Source organism: Armigeres subalbatus, chromosome 3 (assembly GCF_024139115.2).
Source record: "Armigeres subalbatus isolate Guangzhou_Male chromosome 3, GZ_Asu_2, whole genome shotgun sequence".
Taxonomy (NCBI): Eukaryota; Metazoa; Arthropoda; class Insecta; order Diptera; family Culicidae; genus Armigeres; species Armigeres subalbatus.
Genome location: NC_085141.1, coordinates 3,926,410 through 3,954,341, shown reverse-complemented (window position 1 = coordinate 3,954,341; position 27,932 = coordinate 3,926,410). Strand labels below are relative to the sequence as shown.

General features: G+C 42.0%; 1 protein-coding gene across 1 annotated transcript in view; it reads right to left on the bottom strand.

Moving 5' to 3' along the window:
- The window catches only part of LOC134227216 (dynein axonemal intermediate chain 7-like), an 81,693-nt gene extending 60,330 nt beyond the window's left edge, over positions 1-21,363 (bottom strand). Inside the window, 6 exon segments of the mRNA XM_062708562.1 lie at positions 57-383; positions 519-712; positions 787-965; positions 2,310-2,633; positions 20,638-20,913; positions 21,160-21,363. Of these exon segments, the coding sequence (XP_062564546.1) occupies positions 57-383; positions 519-712; positions 787-965; positions 2,310-2,633; positions 20,638-20,913; positions 21,160-21,162 (1,303 nt within the window). The 5' untranslated portion in view covers positions 21,163-21,363.
- Positions 21,364-27,932: the final 6,569 nt, after the last annotated feature.

Below are 27,932 nucleotides of genomic sequence, written 5' to 3'. Positions count from 1 at the left end.
TGCTATAATAGACGTAATATCAGCATCATCATCTTTATCGCCCTCTCAAGACTTACCCGTCCGAAGGAGCGACTTTTTTGCAATTTTAACCTCCTGCATCGGCTGCTCCAGATAATCGATGCAATAAACACCGGCAATTATGCGATGGCTTCTCATGTTCACGTCGTTCTCGAACAGATTCAGTGCCTTGGTTCCTTTTTTGGCGCGTTCCTTCTTCATCAGCTCATCCGCGTGCTCGGTGTAAATTTTGTCTACGTCGATGTCGTGCGTTGCCCGTTCGTCGTCCTCGGAGTCGTCCGGCCGTTTTTCCCGCGGTTCCTCGTACACCGCCTTCAGGATCTCCTTCCGCTTTTTCCACTCGATTCGGCTAATAATACGCAGATCTGGCCACGGATCAAGGAGAAAACATAAATAGAGAAAATAAATAGAGACGGCATTCCTCGGTGCGATGTGATGAAGATATCACGATGCTGTGCGTTTTGGAAATAGTGTGTGTCGGGAAAGAGATATTAATTTACCAGCACGGTAATCCTGCCTGTAGGGCATATCGTAGCTGGGGCAATAGTCACTGAAATGGTCGTAGCTTATCCATAAACCTCTTATTGCTGAATGATGACACTTCACGGCAGCTGGTAGAACCAGATGAAACCCCAGCAGCGGGAAATCGATATCCGTGTGTTTGCTGTCCTCTTTGGCCTTCTCCTTGGGGTTGCTATGAAAAACCAGAAAAAGCATTACATTATTCAGCGGTGTAATTTTTTTTAACTCTAAGCCACGGTGATTTACAGTTGGGGAGTGGGCATGTCCCGGAGCCCATAAAGCTGCATTTTGAATACGTCGGACTCGTACTTGTGCGTTACTTCCAGCAGCCCCGTCAGTGCCATGTCCCGGTTAATGTTGCTCAGGATTTTGTACGCGAACTCGTCGATATAGTTGGCCAGCACTCGGCGAAATTCAGTTTTCATCTGTGGGTGGAAGTATGGAAATGAGTGAGTCGTTTCCTGAGCGGTTTATGGATTGCTGTCTAAATGGCCAATAAAGCTTTTATCTCCCTTCATTGTGTTAATTTTCGAAATAATTCTAGAGTTTGGTGCTTTAGATTTCGAAATTGTCTGGTGATGTCGGTTTAGAAATGTCGAAAGTAACTTTTGATTTATGTATTGTAAATCTGCTGAGCTGTGGCGAAATGGCGTATGCTCGAATAAAATATATTTGAAGGATTTCTGTCATAATTATTTAAAGCGAATTTGAAATTAAACCGTAGTAGGCATGGAAATGCCAGCATATGCGAATAAGAGCAAAAATAAATTTAAATCGCGGTAGGCTGGCATAAAATAACATCTGCAAAGCAAATCACATAACTAGTTTGGAAGTCAATCGCATAGTAGGCTGTAAGAAAATGTCAACATACTATAAAACGTACAAAAATAAGTGATCATCCAAATTTTTCAGTTTTAGTGCGCAGGTTGTGTTTTTCGACTTAGATTTTTTTGTGTAGTTACCAAGCGGCACGACACTGGCGACGGTGTTGCTTCGACAAGTGTCAAGGTACATATATGTATGTTCAACATTGTAAAGAAAAATATAACAGGTTTGATAATAGTGAGAAAAGGTAATTTGGTAACAGAAATAAATGAGGCAAACATTAATTAAGCCACGTTCAAATACAATTGGCATAAGAAAATCGGATAGGCAAATAAACCATATCTATCAAATGGCAAAAATCCACAAAAGTCATAATAAAATACAAGACATAAAAGCATGGTAAACCAACGAAAAATTTGAAATGATAAAAAAGTTTTTGAAACCTATGAAAGCGTCCCTCCTGGTCTCACTTTTTTGATCATTCATCAAGTCTGCAATATCATAATACAGTACATAGATCATATTATTTGATCTATTTGAAGTATTGTGTACAAAAGCATATAGAGTACTAATCGAAACGAAATTAAAATTATGGTATTCAGAAGTAAGTCTTCAACAATAATTCACTTGTCGTTACTTAAGATTCCTTCCAAAAGTTAAACGACAAGTTTTCGCAAATATTCGCTATCAAGAATTTCCTTGCATACGTCCAAGCTGAAGGAAATTACTCTCATGCATAAATCAATATCAATTCAAAACTATTTCATCCTACCGATCAACAGCAAAGCTGTAAAGTCGACAAACTGTTGCTTCTGATGAAAATGCTTCTCAGGCCTTTTAAGCGGTACTATCTCACGGCACAGTCATAAGTACTATTTATGATTCATGATAAATCCCGCTCATCACCGGCATATTTGCCAAACCAACCCGTTAGAGTTATGTACCTCGTGTAAGTCATCAATCATCGTCTGTGTCATATCCGTATCGTGCAGAGCGTCGTCTATCTCCTCCAGTATGCCGAGGACTTCCCTCGTCTTGGCCGCGTACACGTTTCCTATTTCCGGCTGCTGTTGCTTCAGGCTCTCGCGCGACATGTTGGCAACGTTAACGTCTTGCGTCAATATGCTCTGCTCGTTGGTGCACAGCAGCCAGTTTTGTTCGCGTTCGTTGTAGAGCCGGATGGCCTCACACCAGATGTGCAAATACTTTCTCAAATCCGCAGGATCAAACGCATTCGGTAAGCCATTGCACCGCATGTACTGCTCCCACTGAAATAATTACGAGTGTTTGATGAGTGCCAGATATGGAGAAAGGTTATCTAATCTAGTGCTGAAGCTAAACAGCTACTCGGCAGTGATACGATCTCAGCATATGGTATACTACGGACGGAGGAACCCGAACGATGTGGATATGTATCGAAACCAGGACATTGTGGTTTTGGTTAGAACGTTGTGACTCTGCGAGGGAGCGATGTTCGTTTTCTTTGGAGTGGAAAATCAGCGATAAATCACACTAACGGCCCAATAGGATTTAAAGTAATTCAGAATGGAGGGTTTCCACTAGATTAGGTTACCGAGTTTTAAAATATTTATATACATTGTTTTTAATGTTCAGAATAATACTACAATGATATGAATAATGTATTTCGGAATGCACGTAATTACCTACTCGGATACCTGGTTGGCTACAACGTCGATACACCTTTTCCTGCACAATGGACTGATTCGCAAAATTTCAGGACATAATTCGATAACTCTAAAACTATCAACGCTAAAGTGTTAGTGTCTTCAGAAGAAATGATCTACAAGAAAAAAAACTTTTCATGTAAGTTGCCATTAGGATAGCCCTTTTGTGACAAATTTTGAAAATGTAATATTTTAATATTCCATGTTAGGGGATCGTCTTCTTCTTATTATTATTGGTATTACATCTCCACACTGGGACAGAGCCGCCTCGCAGCTTAGTGTTCATCAAGCACTTCCACAGTTATTAACTGCGAGGTTTCTAAGCCAGGTTACCATTTTTTCATTCGTATATCATGAGGCTAGCACGATGATACTTTTATGCCCAGGGAAGTTGACACAAATTTCCAATCCGAAAATTGCCTTGACCGGCACCGGGAATCGAACCCAGCCACCCTCAGCATGGTCTTGCTTTGTAGCCGCGCGTCTTACCGCACGGCTAAGGAGGATTAGGGGATCGTACTATTTTATAAAAGATGTAGAGCATTATGATCTCTTCTAAATCTTCTAAATCCTTGTCTACTTTTGTTTGATCGTGTTTGGTATAAAAACTCATTAATTCCATGTGAAACACAAAAAGGAACTCCGGAGACGAGCCAGCCTTGGGCTGAAAATCTCTTTAACAAATAAAGAAAATTATTTTCAGCTTTTTAGTGGAATGTTTTCACTTGTCATAAGACGAGTTTGTACAATCCAATTTAATTCTACTACTTAATTGTACTTTGACAGATACGTATTTCGACCTCAACAGTAAGGTCGTCTTCAGTGTCTCGTACTTGAGGTCGAAATACGTATCTGTCAAGGTACAATTAAGTGGTGGAATTAAATGGGATTGTACAAACTCGTTTTATGACAAGCTCCTCAATAAAGATTAAAATAAAAATTAACTGTTCGGCACTTCCTTTCATAGCTTCTATGTTCATCCCATAAAAAACAAAGCAATGAAAATTAATTATAAATTGCTTTGTTTCATAATCTAAATACTCACGCTCCTCTAATGTGAAAGTGTTCTACACACATAGTGGCTTGAGAAATGGATTGCGAGTGATTTGACTATGCGTCCAATTTGGGAATCTCGAGCTCGTTCAGTAGCCGCTAGGTTGCGAAGGCCGACGGAGGTCCTTCGTAGCTTAGTTGGTTAAAGCACCAGTCTAGCGTACTGTAGGGTCATGGGTTCGAGTCTCATCGAAGGGAAAGTGGTTACCTCCATTACATTTTCCAAATCAATATCTTCTACATAACGTACATATTTACCTATGAGTTTTCACAACGTTGTAGATTGCTTTGTTTGTTATTTTTGGGATTTTTTTCAGCAGTTCGCTGATCGAAAAAATCAATTTTTTTGAAAAAAAAAAGTTCCGTCGAAACTCTAGCGCTGATGTTTTTCAAGTTATCGAATTGAAATTTATCATTATGAAGTTTGACCACTTGTAGATTATTCGCGATGAATTTATGAATAGTCGGGTTACGGACCGTATTCCCGACAGGGTCTAATTTCCGGCACAGGCTCAAAAACCAAGGATAGAAACATTATTTTGCCAAAATTCCACCGTACACACTTAAATCGTTTCACAGATTTCGATGAATTTTGCTTCAAATCACCGAAATCTCCACAGCTCTATTGTTCGGTAATTATTTCACCGATTTTCTGCGATATTTTCCTTTGATCAACTGTCAAAACCACCGAAAGTCTGTAAAACTTTACAAAATTCTGCGATTTATTTTACGTGTGTATTCGTGTGAGAATGAACTTTAATATGCAATTGTTGCTTTAGGTGTGCCGAGGCTCAATTTCTTGTGGGGAATACTTGCCGTTACCCTATGTGGAATATGAAGGACTGTTCCAATTTTAACGTAGGACTACGTCTATCTATTCTATATTGGGGTACACTTTACGATTGCGAAAATCAGAGATTGTCACGAAAATATGATAGGTTTTGAACATTAATATCTCAACCGTTTCTTGATGAATTTTCAAATTGTCCGACCATTCGATCAAGGAAGAGTCGATGCTTCTTTGTATTTTTCTGAAAATACTAATTTTCAACTATTTATTATCGATAATTGATAAAAAAAAAACAGAATAATCCGCCTAGCGGTGATGGTGCCTTTCTCGTGCGTTAAAAAAATAGTATTTTGATCATAACTTCTGAGCCCATAGTCCGATCCGGCCAATTTTCAATAGGAAATAATTCTGCATCGAACGCAATCTGTTGCGAAGAAATCGGTTTAGGGGAAGTGCAAAAAAGTGAGCCAGACTTTTTTCTCGCTTTTTTTATGAGAAAAAGTATTCTGGCCATAACTTACGAACCCGTAGTCCGATCCGGCCAATTTTCAATAGAAAACAGTGGGGCAGGATACTGCGTTGAGTGCAATCTATTGCAAAGAAAAAGTAAGCTAGACTATTTTACGCGGTTTTATATGAGAAATAGTATTTTGGTCATAACGTCCACTTATACGAGAAAGGCAAAACGGCTGAGATGTTAACGATCAAAGTCTATCATATTTTCGAAACGTTTTTCAAATTTCGCAATCGCAAAGTGTGTATTTTGGCCACAACTTCTGAGCCCATAGTCCGATCCAGCCAATTTTCAATAGGAAACAATGGGATAAGATTCTGCCTCGAATGCTACTTGTTACTAGCAAATTGGTTAAGTGTAAGTGCCTGAATAATGGGATAGACTTTTCCCCCCGTTGTTGTCAAAAAAAAGTATTTTGGCCATAACTTCTGAGCCCATAGTCTGATCTAAACAATTTTCAATAAGAAACAATGGGACAGGATTTTGCGTCGAATGCATGTTGTTGCAAGCAAATTGGATTAGGTTAAGTGCATTAAAAAATGGGCTAGACTTTTCCACTCGTTGTTGTCTAAAAAAAGTATTTTGGCCATAACATCTGCACCCATAGTCCGAGCCAACCAACTTTCAATAGGATAACTCTCCTGCAATCTAAAAAGCGCAATAGGTGGAGCCTAAGGAAACATCCTTTGATTGCAGTAAAATTGTAATAATGTTGCAACATACTACAGCGGAAAAAAATAAATAAAATAAAAATAAAAAACTGGATTCGATTTTTGGATCTTGTGATTGATAGTCCATCACTCTACCACAGCACCATTCAACACTTCGAAGGGACTGCATGTTGACTCACCATAATAAAACATACGATTATGAAGTTTTGTACTCGGGTTTCCAGTAAGGTACACCGGGGCAAGTTGAAATGCGGGGCAAGTTGAAACGGAAGCTGTAATTTAGATCGGAAATGACTGAATGTCCCGATTATTTTTTTCAACAAAATGCTCCCCTAAACGCACCTTCTGACTGCCATTTCCGGAAGATTGCAGCTTTCAAAACCAATTCCTGCTATTGTATATTTTTTGCCCTTTGCAAAATCCAAACCAACTATTTGACGTGCTATTGAAACAGGTCTCAAAACGATGATCGAAAGAGTTTTTTCATCAAATTTTCACGGTAGATAATAATTCAATATTGAATAAGCATAATGATTATGAAAAATCGATGAAAGACCCGTTTTAATTTTTGTATTTTGGTTGTTTGATATTGCTCCGCATGTTCAACTCATCGGAGCAAATAGAAATGCGTGGTGCGGGGCAAGTTGAAACAACGATTCAAAGCGTCACCATCGCAATTAAAAGTAATATTTTTTTTTTCCAGAATTCAACATGGTCCATAAATACATAACGTTTTGACTCAAATTCCAAACACTCGCCTTTAAATGGCCATTTTGGCTTTATTAGTGTAATTTTCTCCATCAAATCTTGAATTCGTTTATAATCTTGATCCTCAGAGTGGAAAACTGATGGAAGTTTCAGTTTTGGGCGCTAAAACGCCAGTGTTCGGAATATGAGTCATGTTCGGGATTTGAGCCAAAACGGTACATTCGTTACACATAAATTTATAAAATCTTCCAAACTTCTGAAAATAAATTTAATAAATTTCCGCCCATTCCGTCATGAATGCAACCCTTCTACAATCTCTACTAGAATGCAAAGGAATCATGTTGCAGTTTTGAGATTCTTTATCTACTGAGCACTGACGCTCAGAAAAATAAAACATAGAATATGTAAACATTTCGTTAATTCCACCTTTCCCTTCCCCAGCTGCCTATTTCTCCAATCGAAGAGTTTATGAGAGATATGCTGTCTGGTTATTTAATGTGCATTTATGAAGAAGCAGCCACAATCGAATTAATCAAGTGCACAATATATGTACAAGTGAAGCAAATAATGAACCATCCTGAATAGTAATCCGAGTGGTCACCAGTAGGAGGAAATCAATTTGATAAATTTTCAGCGAAGTGCGTTCTCCAGAATTTGGTCTTTGAAAATACGCTTGTGACTTTGTTGTACACTGCCCTTATTCGCATAAGAGTCCCATGTCATTTTCTCCGACCTAACTATCAATTCTATACTTTCGCCTCTAATTCTATCATGAACATGTACGTCTAAGTTTGGAAGATGATATTAGCATTTCCATATCTTTGAAAATCGTTTAACTTCACACACAACTGTCATTTTCATTATTCCACGCATGCGACGCAGCAAAGCAGAAATAAAAAAAACAAACGTTGTTCGCTGCCTCCGTATTGAGTGGTGTGCCCTTGAAAAGGTAAGTGAATTTAGTTTTGGATTCTGTGATGCTTGTCCTTAACTTCTTCTTCTTCTTATTGGCATTACATCCCCACACTGGGACAGAGCCGCCTCGCAACTTAGTGTTCATTAAGCACTTCCACAGTTATTAACTGCGAGGTTTCTAAGCCAAGTTACCATTTCTGCATTCGTATATCATGAGGCTAACACGATGATACTTTTATGCCCAGGGAAGTCGAGACAATTTCCAATCCGAAAATTGCCTAGACCGGCACCGGGAATCGAACCCAGCCACCCTCAGCATGGTCTTGCTTTGTAGCCGCGCGTCTTACCGCACGGCTAAGGAGGGCCTGTCCTTAAACAGGAGACAATTTTAAGCTAATTTCTGAAGGAAAATCAAAATCGTCAAAAACTTACATGGTACTCTTATGTGAATCCTAGCAGTATTATAATCACCTTTACAACCTCCTGCATCTTGAGTCTCATTGAGTACATACATGTTGTTATTAATACGGCAAAATCAGATTATGTCTGCTAACGCAGTGTTTCAACTTGCCCCGATATGCGGGGCAAGTTGAAACGATTCATAGAAAAAAATAATTTAAATATACAAAATATTTATAAAAAAGTTTTTAAAGATTGCTTATTTTTTATGCATAATCTTTGGCCCGAACTAGCAAACACCGCAAACGGATTCAAAATATATCAAAAGGTGATTTTTTTACAGCACTTCGAATTTCAACTTAAAAAAAAAACCGTTTCAACTTGCCCCGGTGTACCTTAACTTGATTGCACCATCACAGGAAAAAAAGTGAGTTCTCAAAACGTTGAACGATGCTAAATTAACATGAAGACACACTTATCTGCTACACAATTTAAACAAACAATTAAATTTTGAAAGACGCATTGAAGTTACATGGTTAAAAATATGCAACTTGATGATTTTGTTTAGTGTTTGCAACATGAAGTGCAGTACTCTTTGGTTGTTTGTTTCCAAATGTCAAAGACGTACTGCGTTGCAATGTTAATGAAACATGGATCACAATTCGAACGTTTTTGACATGATGCATTTTTTTCGCGCTTTGATGTTTTTTCAATGCCTTTAATGAAACTGAATAGAAACAAGGTTCCATCGTGCGTCTCCACCAACACAGACGCTGCCGTCCTGTCACCATCCATCCACCCAGTTGCAGTGTTGTCTGCGGTGAGACGCCACCGAAATGTGTCTATTGTAACGAAAGCCCTCCACATGCTCTTGAAGCTTGCCCAACGTACATACAGCAGCGAATCCACCAGAAGCGGTCTCTTCAGCAGCGTTCTCGGCGAATTTACCTACGCCGAAATGTTCGAAGGAAGGCTTCAGTCGTTTCTGATACCATCTACTCATCTCTTCCTTTGGACGATCAAGGTAGCTCTGACTCCGAGGTTGGAAATGGGGTTCCCTTTGTTTTCAATGGCTCAACGAGGAAGCGAATAAAACAGAGCCAGCGACCCTCGAAAAAGCCTAGAAAACAGCCTCAAAGTGAGCCCCAATCCAACATGGTCAAATTCAAAGCGGGTGGAAATACTCAAAAACGTTCAACTTTTGTGGTTTTACATCGGGATGATCGAGAGTTTCCACCGCTTCCGGGAACATCTAAAACCCCAGATGCCTCAATTTTTGCGATTTCTTAGTCGGAAAGAGAGCATAGAGAGCGAGCAGCAGATGAACTCCCGAGCGCTCCAATGTTCACACTTTCTGGCATCGTGGAGCTCATTCTCAACTTCTTTGATGCTTCCGACCCCGTGAAGAACATGGTCAAAACTGTTTTTCCCATTCTGACTCCTCTCCTGAAGCAGTTAGCTTCAAAAATGCCCCTCCCCGAGTAATTTGTATCCTTCGATGGCTAACTTAGTCAATAAGGGTAACATGATTTCGATTCTACAGTGGAACTGTCGAAGTATTCTTCCAAAATTAGATATTTTCAAATTTTTAGTTAACAGATTACAATGCGATGCTTTTGCTTTATGTGAAACTTGGCTAACACCAGATGTGAACCTTCATTTTCCTAATTTCAACATAATCCGACCAGGCTAATTGATATAGAGGGGTGCTTTTAGGGATCAAAAAGCAGCACTCCTTCTATAGAGTCGATCTTGCGCCAATGTCAGGCACCAATGCTGTCGCATGTCAGGTGACTATTCGAGGAAAAGACCTCAGTATCGCCTCGATATATCTTCCTCCAAACACGGCATTATCTCGTAAAGATCTCTCGCATATCTGCTCGGTTATGCCCGAGCCACGGTTGCTCCTGGTAGATTTTAGCTCCCACGGAACAGGCTGGGGGGAACTGTATGACAACAACCGTTCAACAATGTTATACGACCTCTGAGACAGCTTTAATATGTCACTTTTGAACACAGAAGAAGTTACACGAGTGCCTTCTCCAGCAAGAGATAGCCGTCTCGATCTTTCCATTTTTTCGAGCTCATTATCGTTGGACTGTACTTGGGAGGTGGTCCAAGATCCCCATGGTAGTGATCATTTGCCGATTTTAGTCTCGATTTCAAATGGAAGTAATCAATCTGTTTATGTCGACTTCTCATATAACCTCACGAGGCACGTCAATTGGCGCACATATGCGGAGGCCACCATTGATGGCGTAATGTCGATAGAACCACTTTCTCCGCGAGAAGAGTACGAATTCGTATCCCAGTTGATCCTTGACCGTGCTCTTCAGGCACAAAGCCGGCCAGTGCCAGGAGCTTTGGTTTGTAGGAAACCCCACTATCCGTTGTGGGATGTTTAGGGTACACAACTTTATCGCGAGAAATCCGGCGCGTTCAAAAAACTCCGGAAACACGGTTCGATCGTTCTTCACAAACGGTACATCGCGCTCGAGGGGATAAATATATAAGTTCTTTTCGCGAGCTTCGGACATTTGTTGATATTAGTGCTTTTTTTTCACTAACCGTAAGTCAAGACAACCAAATCAAACGGAAGAGATTTGTTTTGAGACTTTCTTAATGAATCTAGTTCATTGGATGGCAACGACTACGGTCAAGGGCCGGGGCTAATGGGCTTGCCTTCTTGGATACAGAAAGCTGCTTATTTTGTTCGAAATTCCGCGAGGAGCGGTCCCGGCATCGGTGATGATAGTCGGCGTGGCTGCTGCAAAAGCTTTATTTTCGTCGTTGGCGTGGGTGGCGCGCTTTGCCGCAAGATAATTTAACCTCAACGAGGGCGTATGCTGCGATTTCCAAATCATCGTGTGGACGTCATCAGCAGTACTCAAATAATTTTTTTTCTAAAAATTGTGAATCATCGTCTTTAGTTGCTGTTAGTGGATGTAAAAGCGTATCAAGAAGCGGAAATAAGATCTTGTCAGGACAACCATAATAAACGGAAGTTGATTTGTAATTTTGTTCGTACCGAATATTATGTCGTTAGTAGCATGGCCAAACGACTGTCGTGATGTTGTGATGTGATAGCAATAAATAGTATTTTTTTTCGCAATCGTTTGGTTGTTGTTAGTGGTTGTGAAAGCGCATCAAGAAGCGTAAATCGTTTCTTGTCAGGACCACCATATTTAACAGAAGAGAGTTGATTCAAGATGAATTTTCTTCAAATCGACAGAAAATTCAATAACAATGATAGCGTAGGTAGCGACGATGGCCGTCAGCGATGGTTGCGATAGAAAAGTTATTCACTGCGATAGCTTCTGCAGCCATTTATGAGGAGGAAGTGAAGTTTGTGATTTAGTGAAAGTGATTTAGTCATTTTTTGGGGCCCTCCTTAGCCGTGCGGTAAAACGCTCGACTTTAAAGCAAAACCATGTTGAGGGTGGCTGGGTTCGATTCCCAGTGCCGGTCTAGCCAACTTTCGGATTGGAAATTGTTTCGACTTCCCTAGGCATAAAAGTATCATCGTGTTAGTCTCATGTTATACGAATGCAAAAAATGATAGCTTGGCTTAGAAAACTCGCAGTTAATAACTGTGGAAGTGCTTAATGAACACTAAGCTGCGAGGCGGCTCTGTCCCAGTGCACAGTGGTTCCCCCATAGGTCATAAATCCAAAAACATGACTTTATCGAAATTCAACAAGATATCCCTAAACTGCTACTTTATGGTATACTATATAAGATGCAATCATCATTTTTGTAGAATTTGAGCTAATATGACCTGTATAAGGCTTCGAATTTAAGATAATCCAGTTAAATAAACTATACGTGAAAATGTGGGCATACCTCATGAAACTTATGTTTTACCTTTGAATTCCCTCTTGAAATATCCTCTGAGTAAATATTTACACAATAATCTGTCATCTACATGCTATTTCAGCTGGGACCGTCCGCAGCCAAGCAAATGGTCAACGAAAAGCTCTAATGTGTTTGATGAACAAATTCGCAATTTTCTTCTGAATTTCATTATTATCATCCACCAATAAAATATGTTTCCCCTTCAGATCCCCTCCAGAAACATTTCCTGAGTAGATATTTATACTATTATCTATCATCTGAAGGCTATTTCAGCTGCGACCATCTGCATCAAGCAAATGGTAAACAAATAACTTTTCTATGTTTTATTCGACGGAAAAACAATTTTCTTCTAAATTTTGGTATCATCGTCCTCCAAGAAAGTATGGCTCCCCCTCAAATCCCCTCCAGAAACATCCTGTGAGTAAATATTTACACTCTAATCTGTCACCTAAAGGCTATTTCAGCTACGACCGTTTGCGACCAAGCAAATGGTAAACAAATAATCTTTCTATGTTTCTTCGATAGAAAAACAATTTTCTTCTAAATTTTGTTATCTTCATCCTCCAAGAAAGTATGTTTCCCCTTCAAATCCCCTCCAGAAACATCCTCTAAGTAAATATTTACACTCTAATCTGTCATCTAAAGGCTATTTCAGCTGCGACCGTTTGCGACCAAGCAAATGGTAAACAAATAACTTTTCTATGTTTCTTCGACAGAAAAACAATTTTCTTCTAAATTTTGTTATCTTCATCCTTTACGAAAATATGTTTCCCCTTGAAATCCTCTCCAGAAATATCATGTGAGTAAATATTTACACTCTAATCTGTCGTCTAAAGGCTATTTCAGCTGCGACCGTTTGCGACCAAGCAAATGGTAAACAAATAACTTTTCTATGTTTCTTCGACAGAAAAACAATTTTCTTCTAAATTTTGTTATCTTCATCCTCCAAGAAAGTATGGTTCCCCTTCAAATCGTCTCCAGAAACATCCTGTGAGAAAATATTTACACTCTAATCTGTCATTTAAAGGCTATTGCAGCTGCGACCGTTTGCGACCAAGCAAATGGTAAACAAATAACTTTTCTATGTTTCTTCGACAGAAAAACAATTTTCTTCTAAATTTTGTTATCTTCATCCTTTACGAAAATATGTTTCCCCTTGAAATCCTCTCCAGAAATATCATGTGAGTAAATATTTACACTCTAATCTGTCGTCTAAAGGCTATTTCAGCTGCGACCATCTGCGATCGAGCAAATGGTAAACAAATAGCTTTACTATGTTTCTTTGACGAAAACACAATTTTCTACTCAATTTTGTTATCTTCTTCATCCACTAAGAAAGTATGTTTCCCCTTCAAATCCCCTCCAGAAACATCCTCTGAGTTGATATTTACACTCCTATTTTTCAGCTAAGTGTAATAAACAAATAACAAAATTATGTTTGTGTAACAGATATCATATTTTCTGCTCAATTTAATCGTGTACTATAATTTCTTTCTGAATATCCTTCAAGTGTATTCAGATTTCTGGCTGCTGCCTAAATGGGATTTTAGTTACCGCAGTCTGCGACTGAGCTTGGAAATAAATAATCGATGGTAAAAAAATACCAAATTGATGAACACGAGTATTATGTTTTTTTTTACCATGGTCAACTTTATGAGACTGAAAAGCATCTGACATCTCTGAGAATATCGTGGTATAATAGTATTATATTTAACTTTAAATTGATATATTGAACCTTTTTGTCTTTCTCATATACTAAGTATACGTCAAGGCTATACGTTTGTTCCAAAAATGAACTGTTATAGGATGCCCGGAGACCCATAGTATTATATACCAGATGATATATGTCTGTGCGTGTGTATGTGTGCGTATGTATGTGCCAAAAAACTCACTTATTTTTAGGCACTCATACTTCTAGACCAACATTTGGAAAGGGCGTAACAGCCACTATTTATTCCTTCTGATTCTTCGTCTACATATTTAGCTATATATGTGGACAAAGAATCAGAAGGAATAAATTTTGGCTGTTACCCCCATTTTCAAATGTTGATCTAGACTCAACCGATTTGTTCGGAACAAGTTGCGTTGCACGTGGAATCATATCCTTTTGTTTTCTAATAAGAATTGGCCAGATCGCACAATGGGTCTAAAAGTTATGGCAAAAATACTATTTTTTCATATGCACTAGAAAGGCATTAACATTGCTAGGTGGATTAATCAGGTTTATTTTCGTTTACTACTTTCACAATAACAAGCATCTTCACACCCACGCATCTTCCTCAAGAATGTAAATTGAACGTTGTTTGTTGGATTTTTGCATATAATACTGAAATCGGCTTCGTAAAGTATGATAATGACTGAGCCTACCAAATAATTAAAAAATAGGCTGTTTAACCCGAAAAATACTAAAAGTACACCATTTTAAGGTATAACTTCCGTAATTTATATTTATGACCGCCCTTCTAAGGGAATGGAACCACTGTGCAGTGTGGGGATGTAATGCCAATAAGAAGAAGAAGAAGAAGAAGAAGAAGAAGAAGAAGATTTACTCATTTGGTTGTTAATAATGTTTGGAAAAGCGCATTATAAAAAAAACTCGGGAAAGCTAAAATCAGCAAGAAATGAATAATTTTCAAATGCTGGCATTCTAAATTTATTATTAATTTAATGAACCCACTCAAAATCAGATTATTTTTCAGCTGTTCTGGTGTTTGCTAAAATAAATTATTTTCAATAATACGCATTTCCAATCACAAACGCCAACAAACTCAAAGCCTGAATCTTTTGGAAAAAAATTACTTGATGTAAATAAGACTGAACTTTTAGAACTTTTAGACTGAACATATAGAAATCGATTTAAAGTTCCGCGATGCAAACAATAGACATACAGTCACTCTCAAAATTGAGCGTACACCATGGGTTAGATGAATATATTCGAAAATTCCAAAGGAAAACAAATTGTTGGCTCGGATGTTTTTAATGCATTTCAATATTCATCCCTTCCTTCAATGTATGCGTACATAAAATGGTTGAAATTTTTTCTCTAAAGTTCATTTATTGGAAAATGATCTCAAAATACGCCTATTAGATGTTACAAAATTGAGCGTACAGCGATTTTTTTTTCTATAAAATTTCTTATTATAAACACGATTAATGTATTTTAATATTGTTTTTTCATGATTATATTTATAATAATAAACATCCGCTACTTAAACATTCAATGTTTAGAAATAAAACCATGTTTTAATCAAAATGGCGAACAAGTAAGATGTATTAACAATGCTATGCTAATAATATTAATAAAAGAGCAGAACACGGATACATTATAAGATGTCATTTTATATTTGAAGACTCAGTCACCGTAGGAACAAATTTGGTTGAATCATTTAAATTCATCAAGGTATCATTAAATAAGCTGTCGAACTTTTAAAAAAGTTAATTTTTTCTCTCCACATGGCAATCATCTAATTGTATCCCTTATGGTAACAGATCGTGGAGTTTAATCCAAATTTAATTATGAAATTACGTTTTAAAGCTATCTTTTCAATATTCAATCAGTATTGCTCTACGGGGTTGAAAAGCTGTTTTTATGTTCGGTACCTTAACATGCACCTTGTACTTTTAGAATTTGACTGTTAATGATTGGATTCAATAATATTACTCTTAATGAAAGACCTGAGACAAAAATCAAGCTTTAAAACAAATTTCAGTTAAAGACATACTAAATTTGAATTATGTCATTCCTAACATTTGTCGTTTTCTCTGTATGTTTACATCTGTTTTCATCATTTACCGACTGAATTTTCCCAAATTTATCGTATGTCTCGCTCGATTTTGCTTATCTATCATATATAAGATACGAGGTGGTAGAAGAATTTGTGTACTTGGGCTCACTGGTGACTGCCGAAAATGACACCAGCAGAGAAATTCGGAGACGCATAGTGGCTGGAAATCGTACGTACTTTGGACTCCGCAAGACGCTCCGATCGAATAGAGTTCGCCGCCGTACCAAACTGACAATCTACAAAACGCTAATTAGACCGGTAGTCCTCTACGGACACGAGACCTGGACGATGCTCGTGGAGGACCAACGCGCACTTGGAGTTTTCGAAAGGAAAGTGCTGCGTACCATCTATAATTGGGGTGCAGATGGCGGACGGTACGTGGAGGAGGCGAATGAACCACGAATTGCATCAGCTGTTGGGAGAACCATCCATCGTTCACACCGCGAAAATCGGACGACTGCGATGGGCCGGGCACGTAGCCAGAATGTCGGACAGTAACCCGGTGAAAATGGTTCTCGACAACGATCCGACAGGCACAAGAAGGCGAGGTGCGCAGCGGGCAAGGTGGATCGATCAGGTGGAAGATGACTTGCGGACCCTCCGTAGACTGCGTGGTTGGCGACGTGTAGCCATGGACCGAGCCGAATGGAGAAGACTCTTATATACCGCACAGGCCACTTCGGCCTTAGTCTGAATAAATAATAATAATAATAATAATAATAATAAGGAGGAGGAGGAGGAGACAAGATCGAGCGATACGTCGAGAAGGAGTTCTGTTGGGTTGGATGCATCAATCGCAAGTAACCGTCGTGATTCGATTGCACCCGCCGCTCCAGGACCAACAGTGGAATTGCAACGACAGCAATTGAAGGACGAACTAGCTAATCATATGGGCACAGCAGTTACACAGTTCCGTGGGACAGACCCCATGTCCCGACACCGGATACCCAAGTTGCAGTACTCCTATCGGTTGACGAGTACAGTAAGCATCCTTAACCAGGATATTTTGCCACAGTACTTGGAAACCGTGGAGAACCTTGAAGAGCTGCAATTTATCGTGTATTCGGCTGCAGTGGCTGTTGTAAGAACGTTGGGATTGCGAACGCGCCCACAAGGTGAGAGTGATGGACGCGCACGCCCCAAAGCACGAAAACCCGCGTGGATGCGACGTCTGGAGACCCGCATCGCCACACTGCGGTCAAAGGTTGGTCGATTAACACAGTACAAGTAGTGTTGCTGAAATTGTGAAACCCACAGAACTCCGTGATCTCACCGAGGCGAACATAACTGAGATCCTCGACACCCATGTACAGCGGTTGAGTGCTCTTGCTAAACGACTGCGACGTTATGGAGAATGTTCGAAGAGGAAGGAGCAAAATCGAATGTTCAACATCAACGAAAGGGAGTTCTACAACCACATCCGAAACGACAAAGCCGACTTTGGCGAGGGCCTTCCGGAGATTGGAGAAGTCACGCAGTTTTGGTCCAATCTATGGGAGAACCCCGTCATACACAACGGCGATGGGGTGTGGATGGCAGAAGAAGAGCAATATTGTGGTGGAATTGGAGACATGACCGCTATCAACGTGACCGCCCAAGACATACGTGAGGGCTACTCGGTATACCAGGAATTGGGCTGCACCAGGACCCGATTTTGTGCATAATTTCTGGTATAAAAAACTCACAACGGTCCACGGGCGGATGGCGGAATGCTTCAACACGGTACTAGCTAACCCCGAGCAGCTACCGGAATTCATCACTAGGGTGTCACTTATCTTCTGCCGAAGGATCGGAACACTTTGAACCCAGCCAAGTACAGACCAATAACGTGCCTTTCGAGTCTGTACAAAGTGCTGTCATCGGTAATAGCGAGGAGGGTGCAGAACCATTGCGACGTCAACAACCTGATGACCGAGGAACAAAAGGTTGTCGACGTAACACACGAGGCTGCAAGGATCAGGTCTTCATTGATGCAGTCGTTGTTGAGCAGGCCACCCACAAGCAAAGAAACCTGAGCATGGCGTATATCGACTATAAAAAGGCATACGACTCAGTACCTCACTCGTACCTTCTTAAGGTACTGCAGTTGTATAAGATAGACGGTAACGTCATCAGGCTAATGCAGCACGCTATGGGGATGTGGAGCACATCCCTACACATTACCGACGGAGAAAAGGTGCTACGGCCCAGGGCTATCAGCATCAGGAGGGGCATATTCCAAGGCGATACCTTTAGTCCTCTATGGTTTTGCCTTGCCATGAACCCTCTTAGCAGAGCACTCAACCAACACAACTATGGCTATCATTTGAAGGGTGGGGAAAGGAGTACAAACATTACCCACACCTTCTTTATGGACGACTTGAAGCTGTTTGCGGAATCTGTGGAGAAGCTGCACCAATTTCTACGGCTTGTAACGGTATTCAGCAACGACATCCGGATGGAGTTTGGTATCGATAAATGTCGATCTATACATCTACACCGGGGTCACCTGGTGGATGCCGACAGTTTCCGCGTCAACGAACAGGAGGAGATTCGAAACATGGTTGAAGGCGAAACGTACAAGTTCCTAGGTTTCCTGCAACTGAAAGGAATTCGCCATACGACGATCAAGAAAGAGCTGCAGGAAAAGTTCTTGCATCGTGTCAACGGTATTTTGAAGAGCCTCTTGTCGGCCGGCAACAAGGTGAAGGCGATAAACACGTTTGCTGTGCCCTTGTTGACATACAGTTTCGGGGTGGTGAAGTGGACCAAGACTGACTTGGAGGCGTTAGAACGAGCAGTACGAGTGGCGTTCACTAAGCATCGCATGCGCCATCCAAAATCGTCCATTGAGAGAGTCACCCTGCCACGTACAGTAGGAGGAAGAGGCGTCACCGATATACAAACACTATGTGTTTCCCAGATCCAGCAGTTGCGAAGATACTTCGTGGAAAGCCAGAACCGCCACGAAATCTATCGCGCTGTGTGTGAAGCTGACCACGGATTCAGTGCCCTGCATCTGGCGCAGGAGGACTATCAGCTGAATTGCGACATCAAATCTGTCGACGAGATGATCGCATCGTGGAAGCAGAAGGAGTTACATGGGACGCACCCCCATCAACTGGAGCTGGAATATATCGACAAAGCGGCGTCGAATACGTGGCTGGTGCGGGTGAACTCTTCTCGGAAACAGAAGGATTCATGGTAGCCATCCAGGACCGGGTAATTGCGACGAAGAACTATCGGCACTATATATTGCACGAAAACGTGGAGGACCGCTGCAGGAAGTGCAATTCAGTAGGAGAGACGATCGAACATATCGTGTCCGGGTGTTCAGCCTTAGCTGATTCAGCCTATCTCGGTCGTCATAACGAAGTAGCCAAGATTGTGCACCAACAGCTTGCTTTAAAGCACAACTTGGTTAACCAGTTTGTCGCCTACTACAAATATGTGCCTGTCCCGGTTCTGGAAAATAGTTTCGTGAAGCTGTACTGGGATCGCGAGATCATAACGGATGTCCTCATTCGTGCCAATCGGCCCGATATTGTGGTCTACGACAAAAGGATGAAGCGGGTAACCCTCATCGACATTGCTGTACCGCTAGACCATAATGTCCAAACAACATTCTCCAACAAGATAACGAAGTACCACGACTTGGCGGAGGAGTTGAAGCAGATGTGGCACCTGGAGGACGTGCGTATAATTCCGGTTGTTATCTCAGCAACCGGAATCGTCCCGAAATCTCTTCTGAGATCCTTAGGAGAGCTGGAATTATCTCATAACCTCCATAGCATCCAAAAGACAGTGGTTCTTGGAACTTGCAGCATCGTAAGAAGATTCCTGAACCACCATAACTAATACATCCGGTGCAAACGTTTATTATAGGATTTTAAGTCAACCGGCGAATGAGATCCACAGAGCCTAATCCCCTTTGGCATTCAGATTGCCCGGGGTAGGTGAAAATTCCCAGCACGCTTGCTGAGGAAGTGCCAAAACTCTATAATAATAATAAGATACGATGCCGGTGAAATCCATATCTTAAAGCATCTATTTTCCCTAGCAGCATTGAATTGTTAAATAGCAATGTTCTTACGTCTCACTTGTTCGCCATTTTGACCAAAACATGGTTTAATTTCAAAACTTTGAATGTTTAGGTAGCGGATGTTTATTATTATAAATATAATCATGAAACAACTATATTTAAATACATTAATCGTGTTTATAATAAGAAATTTTATTTAAAAAATTCGCTGTACGCTCAATTTTGTAACATCTAATAGGCGTATTTTGAGATCATTTTCAAATAAATGAACTTTAGAGAAAAAATTTCATCATTTTATGTACGCATACATTGAAGGAAGGGATGAATATTGAAATGCATCAAAAACAACCGAGCCAACAATTAAATTTCCTTTGGAATTTTCGAATATATTCATCTAATCCATGCTGTACGCTCAATTTTGAGAGTGACTGTATATTAACACTTACTGCCAGCCCCTGAGCAATATAGAGTCCGTTATGCTACGTTCCAACGTGACACTTATGTACATCCCGATTGGGCTGCACCTTTGAGTTTTTAATTTAAGCTTAATTTTTGTGATTTTTTGTAACTATGATAAGTTCATCACATTATCTGCTATGACTTTAATTAGCAGATGAGGTAGGTACGGTACAGTCGATTCTATTACACACGGCGAAACCAAACATGACACTTTTCTTTAATTCCTGATATTCGATTTGGTAACACCTACACGAATCTATTTTCCACCAAATTGATTATGTGTCATCTTTTTTCTTCAGATTTATCTCAAACACCAAAGAACCACAATTATGTCCGGAGTATATTACCAAAACTACTAATCAGCTGTTGCCAAAGCATATCTCATACAGCCACATAGCACATAGTTGTCATACGTACCTCACGGTCTTTCTTCTGCTGGCCATGTAGATGTTTAACCTCCTCTTTAATTAACGCAAAATATTTGTAACTATCCTCCAGTTGGACTTTTCGCAACTTGTTGGCCACTATTTCTCGCACCTGTTTCCGCTCAGCTTCCTCCTTTTCGCGAACTTTCCGCATTTTTTCCTCCTCGATCTTACGCTGCCGTTCCCGTTCCAGTTCCATCCGCTGATGTTCGGCTTGTTCGGCCTCCAGGCGAGCTCGCTCCTTTTTGGACATCTTCTTTTTGGGACTCTGAGCAAACAATTATAAGCGAGGGTGGCCAAAGCCCACGACAGTGGTGGGGGATGTGGAATGGATATGGAAATGGATATACCGCAAGTCAAAGGGAGGAGAAGAAAGAGAACAAAGAAGATTGCACACACTCGGTTGTAACTGGGGGGATGTAATTTAATTTTTGGTTCGGCTGACTACTGTCGCAACAAAGACAACGCATTCGACCGTTGCTCGACCGAAAAGAAGAAAATCGATATCAACTACCATTTTGCAGAGAAGTTGAATCCAGACTAAACCGCGATTTCCTGCTTCTTCTGTTACTGCTGTTGCTTTCCCCTTTCCTTTAAGTACACAACAAATGGCCAATTATGCACTTTTATGTACCACATAAAGACACTGCCACGTTCGGCATGGGACACACGAGACCAAAACTTCCAAAAGGACAACCACCAAAAAACTTCCACTCCAGCCTATATCCGAACGCATTAACTTTTGTAACTTGCCGACTGAATTCCGGTGAAGGGGTACAGAATACGTTGGTTGTTATAAACATGACCCCCCCGCCAGGCCTGGCAACCGAATTGAAACCGACTCAAAACGATGCGATGGGGCATATCACGGTGGGAAATAAAGCATTCCGCTTGTAGGTTTTTAACAAAAATTATCCATTGGAAACCAACCAGGTAGATAGTCGGCAGACAAGCCAGTGCATTGTTTTAGCCGTTGCTGTGCAATGATGCGAAGACTTCTTGTGAAAGGGAAGGAAACTCATTCCTGCTTCTATATCGTTGGGTGAGGAATGTTTCCTTTTGGTTTGCGTATTACATGCTGTTGCCCGTGGCTGCTTTACACAAGGCAGGAAGGAAGGAAGAAATTAATAAAATACAAAGTTTTGAGAATTATTAAATAGGGACGTCGATGAATCTAAAAAGAAAATATTAGGGTAACGGGGAAATGGCTCCGGAACTGCTAGTGGAACTGAGTCCAAAGGAAACCTATATAGAAGTTCCGGGTGAACCTAATGTTGAATTAGAACGTTGAGCAGTCGGAACTACCGGGGTTCTCGGAATGAAAGGCGATGGAATTCGCTGTTTATTAGCTGAAGGTGTCTTGTTTTTAAACCAACTTCTCACTACTCAATTATCATAAATCACTTCAAACTATTTACTTTCACTATATATTGTTCGACTAAACAACATCTACGGTCATATAATCCGTTCGGAAAAACGAAAAATGATTCAGCCATATGTTCGGCCTAATGACATTTTCGGCTAAATGACCATTTCGTCCAAATGATCTCTTCGGACAAACGACTTTTTCGGCAATATGACCGACACGACATTTTCGGACATATGACCTGTACGACCAAACAACGTTTTCGACTTATTTGCTCTGTATGACGTATTTTCGGCCAGATGACCTTTTGGGTCAAATGGCCCTATCTGCCAAACGACTTTTTCGGTCAAATTACCTGTCCGGCCGATTGAGTTCGGCCATTCAAAATTTTCGGCCTTGTGACCTGTTCTGTTAAACAACATTTTCTTTCTTCGTTCGGCGAAATGACTTTTTCGATCAAATGATCATTTCTGCTAAACGAACTTTTCGGTCAAATGGCATTTTCGTGCAAATAACCTATTCAAATAACTGAAGGGGCCTTCAGAAAGAAGAGAGACGGAAGGAGGGAGAAGGAAGAAAGAAGAAGGAAGAAGGAAAAAAGAATACGGAAGAAAGAAATAGCAAGAAAAAAAAACGATGAGAGAAAAAGGAAGAAGGAAGGAGAATGGAAGAAGGTAAAAGAAAGATGGAAAAAGGAAGAAGGAAGAAAGAAGAAGGAAGAAGGAGAAAGAAGAAGGAGAAGGAAAAAGGAAGAAGGAAGAGAGAAGAAAGAATAAAGAAGATGGAATAAAGAAGAAGGAAGAAGGAAAAAGGAAGAAGGAAGTAGGAAGAATGAAGAAGGAAGAAGAAGGAAGGAAAAATGAAGAAGGAAGCTGGAAGTAAGAAGAAGAGAGAAGGAAGAACTATTAGGAAAGAAGAAAGAAGGAAAAAGGAAGAAGGAGAAACGAGGTGAAAGTGAAACGAATGAATTGTCCGTTATATCCAACAGCAGCTTAAGCGCCACTTTCTTTAGGAGAGGCTGCTGAGGCGTTTTTACTTGCGCGACTAAGACTCAACTTCAGGGTGGGTTAATAGGCTCAAACACCCGATCTCACATCAACTTTCCCAACACAAGACATCCAAATTTCAAAATCCTTTCATCTAAACCGAATTCAAACCCAATCAGTGGAGATGCAGTCAATTAAACGGGTGAAAATTAACCGAACCGTATCCAACAATTCCAATGGAGTCGTCAACCAAAAGAAATCAAAATTTAGGGTAGCTAGTATGTACCTGACTCATTCTATTCAGTCTTTGGGATCCCTGATCTACTCTAGTTGACGTCAACATGCACACCACATGCAGCCACACCATGCTGTTCTGAAGCCGGACAGTACAACGACCAAATTGCGCGTTGTGTTTGACGCATCGTGCAAAACTATACACCAGGCGCTACACTGAATGATGGGTTGATGGTCGGTCCCGTAGTCCATTATGATCTCATCTCCATTCACGCTCGATTCCGACTGCGTCGGATTGACGTTACAAAGATCTACCGAATGGTAAGAATGTGCTCACGTGATCAGAAGTTTCAGCTTGTTCTATGGAGGAAGTCTTCAGATCAACCCATCCAGACTTATCCTCTCACGGCCGTTACGTACGGCACCGCATCGGCTCCGTTTCTCGCCACTCGTTGTCTAGTTCAACTAGCAGGAGATGGAGACTCCACACATCCAGTAGCAGCACAGGTGCTGCGTAAAGATTTTTATGTCGACGACATGATCACGGGCGTCGACAGTCCAGAGGAAGGCAAGAAGCTAGTCACAGAAATGATTAGCCTGACAGACTCAGCTGCATTCTCGTTACGTAAATGGAACTCAAACTGTGAAGAAGTCCTAACCGAACAGCAGCCGCATCTTCACGACAATCGAGAAGTATTCGAGATGGATCCTCCACCGCCAACCGCTACCGTCAAAACATTAGGCCTCGTCGTGCCTCGTCTGATGTCCTTCCGCCGTTGATTTCAGCTTCACTGTTCCAAAGTGGAGTACGACAACAGAGGTGACGAAGAGGACTGTTGTTTCCGATGCATCCAGATTGTTTGATCCATTGGGTTTGATTGGACCCGTAATCGTCGAAGCCAAGATTTTCATCCAAACGTTGTGGAAACTACAAGTCAGTTGGGACGATTTGCTTCCTGAAAACCTTCAAGCATTTTGGTTGGAGTATCGTAGGAACCTTGGTGCTTTGGAATCCATCAGCATTCCGCGATGGGTCAACTATAGTGAGGACTGTTCCTCAGTCGAATGGCACGGCTTCTGAGACGCTTCAGATAGCGCATACGGTGATTGTTTGTACCTGCGGTGTACCACTTCTGATGGTTCTGTTAGTGTTCACTTAATGTGGCACCACTGGAGGATTTGGAGAACAAGAAGCGCGAACTTTCGTCCGCACTGCTCCTCAGTCATCTTTACGAGAAGGTCAGCCATGTTATCCAATTGAAAATTCCGTCGTTTTTCTGGACTCATTCCAACATTGCTAAATTTTGGATTGCGTCGACACCATCGCGATGGCAAACCTGTCGCAGGAAACGAAAACCCAGCCGATGTTCTTTCGCGTGGCATATCAGCCGTTCAATTGGAGTACCAAGCGTCAAGAACGACACTTCTGGCCTGTGAACGCTGAAGTTGCTGTTGAACAGCTAGATCCAGCTACCCTCGAAGAACTAAAAATCGTGGCGCTACCGCTGCAAGCAATTCCGCCAAGTGAAATATTCTCGGTACGCTCGTCGCTGTCGTCGTTAGTTCGTTTGGTAGCTTGGATTCGTCGTTTCCACCACAATGTGCAAAGTGTCAACCGAGGCCGGATTCAACCGAGTGTCAACCGAGGGTCGGATTAATCACCTCGCAAGAATATGGAGACGCCATGCTACATCTAGGCTATCACAAAAAGAAAGCTTTTCGCAAAAGATAGCAAATCTGTCCAGTGGGACTCAAATTAAAGATTCCTCCGCAATATCGTCATTGAATCCTATGCTGCAGGGTGGAATAATTTGCGTTGATGGTCGGCTCCGGAACGCTGCTGTATCCGAGAATCGGAAGCATCCAATGATCATCGACCATCGCCATCCTCTCGCTTCGCTGGTAATCCGCCACTATCATTTGAAGATGCTTCACTCCGGACAACAAGTTGTCATTGCTAGCACCAGAGAAAGGTTCTGGATCCCGAACGTACGTAAACTGGTACGGAAGGTCTTGCATGAAAGTGTCACCTGTTTCCGTATCAAACCCAGATGCCATGCGCAATTAATGGCAGAACTTCCGTCGGAAAGGGTGAACCCCGCTCCGCCGTTCCAGAAGGTTGGTGTGGACTATTGTGGACCATTATTGGTGTCATACCCCCAGCGTCACAGTCCTCCCGTGAAATTCTTCGTTGCTGTATTTGTGTGCCTCGTTGTGAAGGCAATCCACGTCGAACTTGTCACAGATCTCACCACGGAGGCATTCCTGGCTGCACTTAAACGTTTCTCTGCTCGTCGAGGCCGTCCGGCCTTGATAATGTGCAATAATGCTAAGAATTTCGTCGGGGCCAAGCGTGAACTTCGACGACTGTTAAATCTTTTCGAGCAGGAGCAGTTTCAGAACGCTGTGGCATGCAATGCCGCAGCTGAGGGTATTGAATTTAAATTCATCCCAGCAAGGTTGTAACCTGCACACGTCCGACGGCCTCGCGATAGCTGCAAAACAGCTGATTCAGTCGCCGCACGGAATGTAAACAAAAATCTATCCCCATGTAAATCACAGCACACAGAACACAACACACCAACAGAACAGTCGTTGCTGAAACCCAGATGAGAGCCACATTCTAATCTCCTCAAGCGAACATCAGCTGAAGGCGGTTGAAAAACTACGTTCCTAGCATGCAGCATCTTCGGGCAGCAGCATGGTACTGGCTACCAAGCACGCCATAATTTTGTTTCAGGAACCCGTTCCATCCAATATTCTAGCAGCATCCTACAGAATCCTCCCCGGAGATAATCTCTCAACTCCAGGTAACGATCATCTACACGATAAGCAACATCGGTAGGCAGAGGTATAATCCGATCTCCCCAGTTAGTTGTCGGTTAACTGCCAAGCAGGCACTACGTTCGCAAGTGTATGATTGAGTTCGGTATCGAAGTGTTAATTGCCTGACCGACGGATTGGTTCTAGTTACCGTGTGCGGGAGTTAAAAGAAACTACTTGTGGGCAGTGAAGTGGTGATTTATTGATGGCCTAGGAAAAGGTAGCAGCTCTGCTGTAAAATAAGAGTGATGGTGCTAATTTTTATCCACCCTACAGCCCTAGTTGCCAAGATTAGGAGCATTATCAAGAAGCATTACCAAGAAGCATTATCATTACCAAGAAGCAAGTAGAATGGAGTAGTGATTGTTTTGCTAAGAGATCGGTAAGAGTGGAGTTTCAAAAGCAAATCCGATATAACTGTGATGAGAAGAAAGAAAAGTGATCCATACTATACCCCCAACAGGCCTTTCATTCGCTGCAAAAATTATGTGGCGGCTTGTGGGAGCAACATCCCAAGACGACGGTGAATCGAAGTGGCTGGCATGGATCGCTGGCAGGGGCCAGCAATCATCTTGGTTCTGTCCGGACAGACATGACGGTTTGCGGTCGCCGAGGGATACATTTTTACACTGACACACACACATACTACACACACATACACGCTTTGGGGGCAGCAGGGACCATGTCCAAGGGCTTGACGACCCCTCCCCAGCCGTCTGTGAGTCAGGGGGTTCTGCCTAGGAGGTGGTGGGGTTAACAGGGGGCGCTGTTAATTCTCTCCCAAAAACCACATATCCGTAAGCAAACCTTATCAAGCGACCGTGTGCCGCTTAAAGCATACAAGCCCCTAACCCCGAATCCCAAGGTGTCAGGCGACCCGTGCCGAAGGGATGAATGGCCTGGGGGGTGAAACAATTAGCCAGGTCGTTAACGGAGCCTGTGGAGGTTCCACAGAGTGAGGGCTGCTTCGGCGGCAAGCGGGTGGCAGTGGGTGGTACCCACACACCCCCAAGTGGTGCACATGTGGTGCAAGCGAACGGGAGTTGGGGGTATTACTCGTAATACCCCCACAGAATGAGGGACCGAGTGTATGGGTGAGCACACAAGTAAGTCTCGCATGGTACGCATGGTCGGTAGTGTTGGAATGACTGAGGTCTGGTGAGGCCTGGCAGGAGTCGGGGGGCAGATACCTCTGCGGCACCTCAGAAGTAGGGGACACGAAAGTCTCGCTGCGTCTGGCAGGAGTGTCGGGGGGTTGATGCTTCTGCGGCACCTCAGAAATCGGAGACATGTAAGGTAGTGGTGTGACCCCGTCCCAGGATGGGGAGACCACCACATTGGCTGAGGACTACCTAGGCTTCGAAACGTCAATGGGTGGGTGCTACCGGCATAGTACCTTACGGAGTCCTATTGACAGTGTCAAAGCCCGGGTAGGTGAGTGTTAGGCACGCTTGACGTGCCGGGTGTTCCACGCCCAAACGATGCACAGGAGGTGCACAGAGTGGATAAAAATGGGAGATGGGGTATTACAACCCCACTGAGTGAGTGACTGAATGTCAAAGAGAGTGGTGCACAAGTGGTGCAAGCGATTGGGACTGAATGTATGAGCGAGCACACAAGTTAGACTCGCATGGTACGTATGGTCAGAGTGGCTGCTTAGGCAGTAGTGTGATCCGGCTGTCAGGGACGGAATGAGTGAAGTCTCGCTAGGCCTGGCAGGAGTGTCAGGGGCAGATACCTCTGCGGCACCTCAGAAGTAGGGGACACGAAAGTCTCGCTATGACTGGTAGGAGTGTCGGGGGGTTGATGCCTCTGCGGCACCTCAGAAATAGGAGACATGAAAGGGTCTGCCTCGTAGCTGAGGTAGGAGCGGCATAG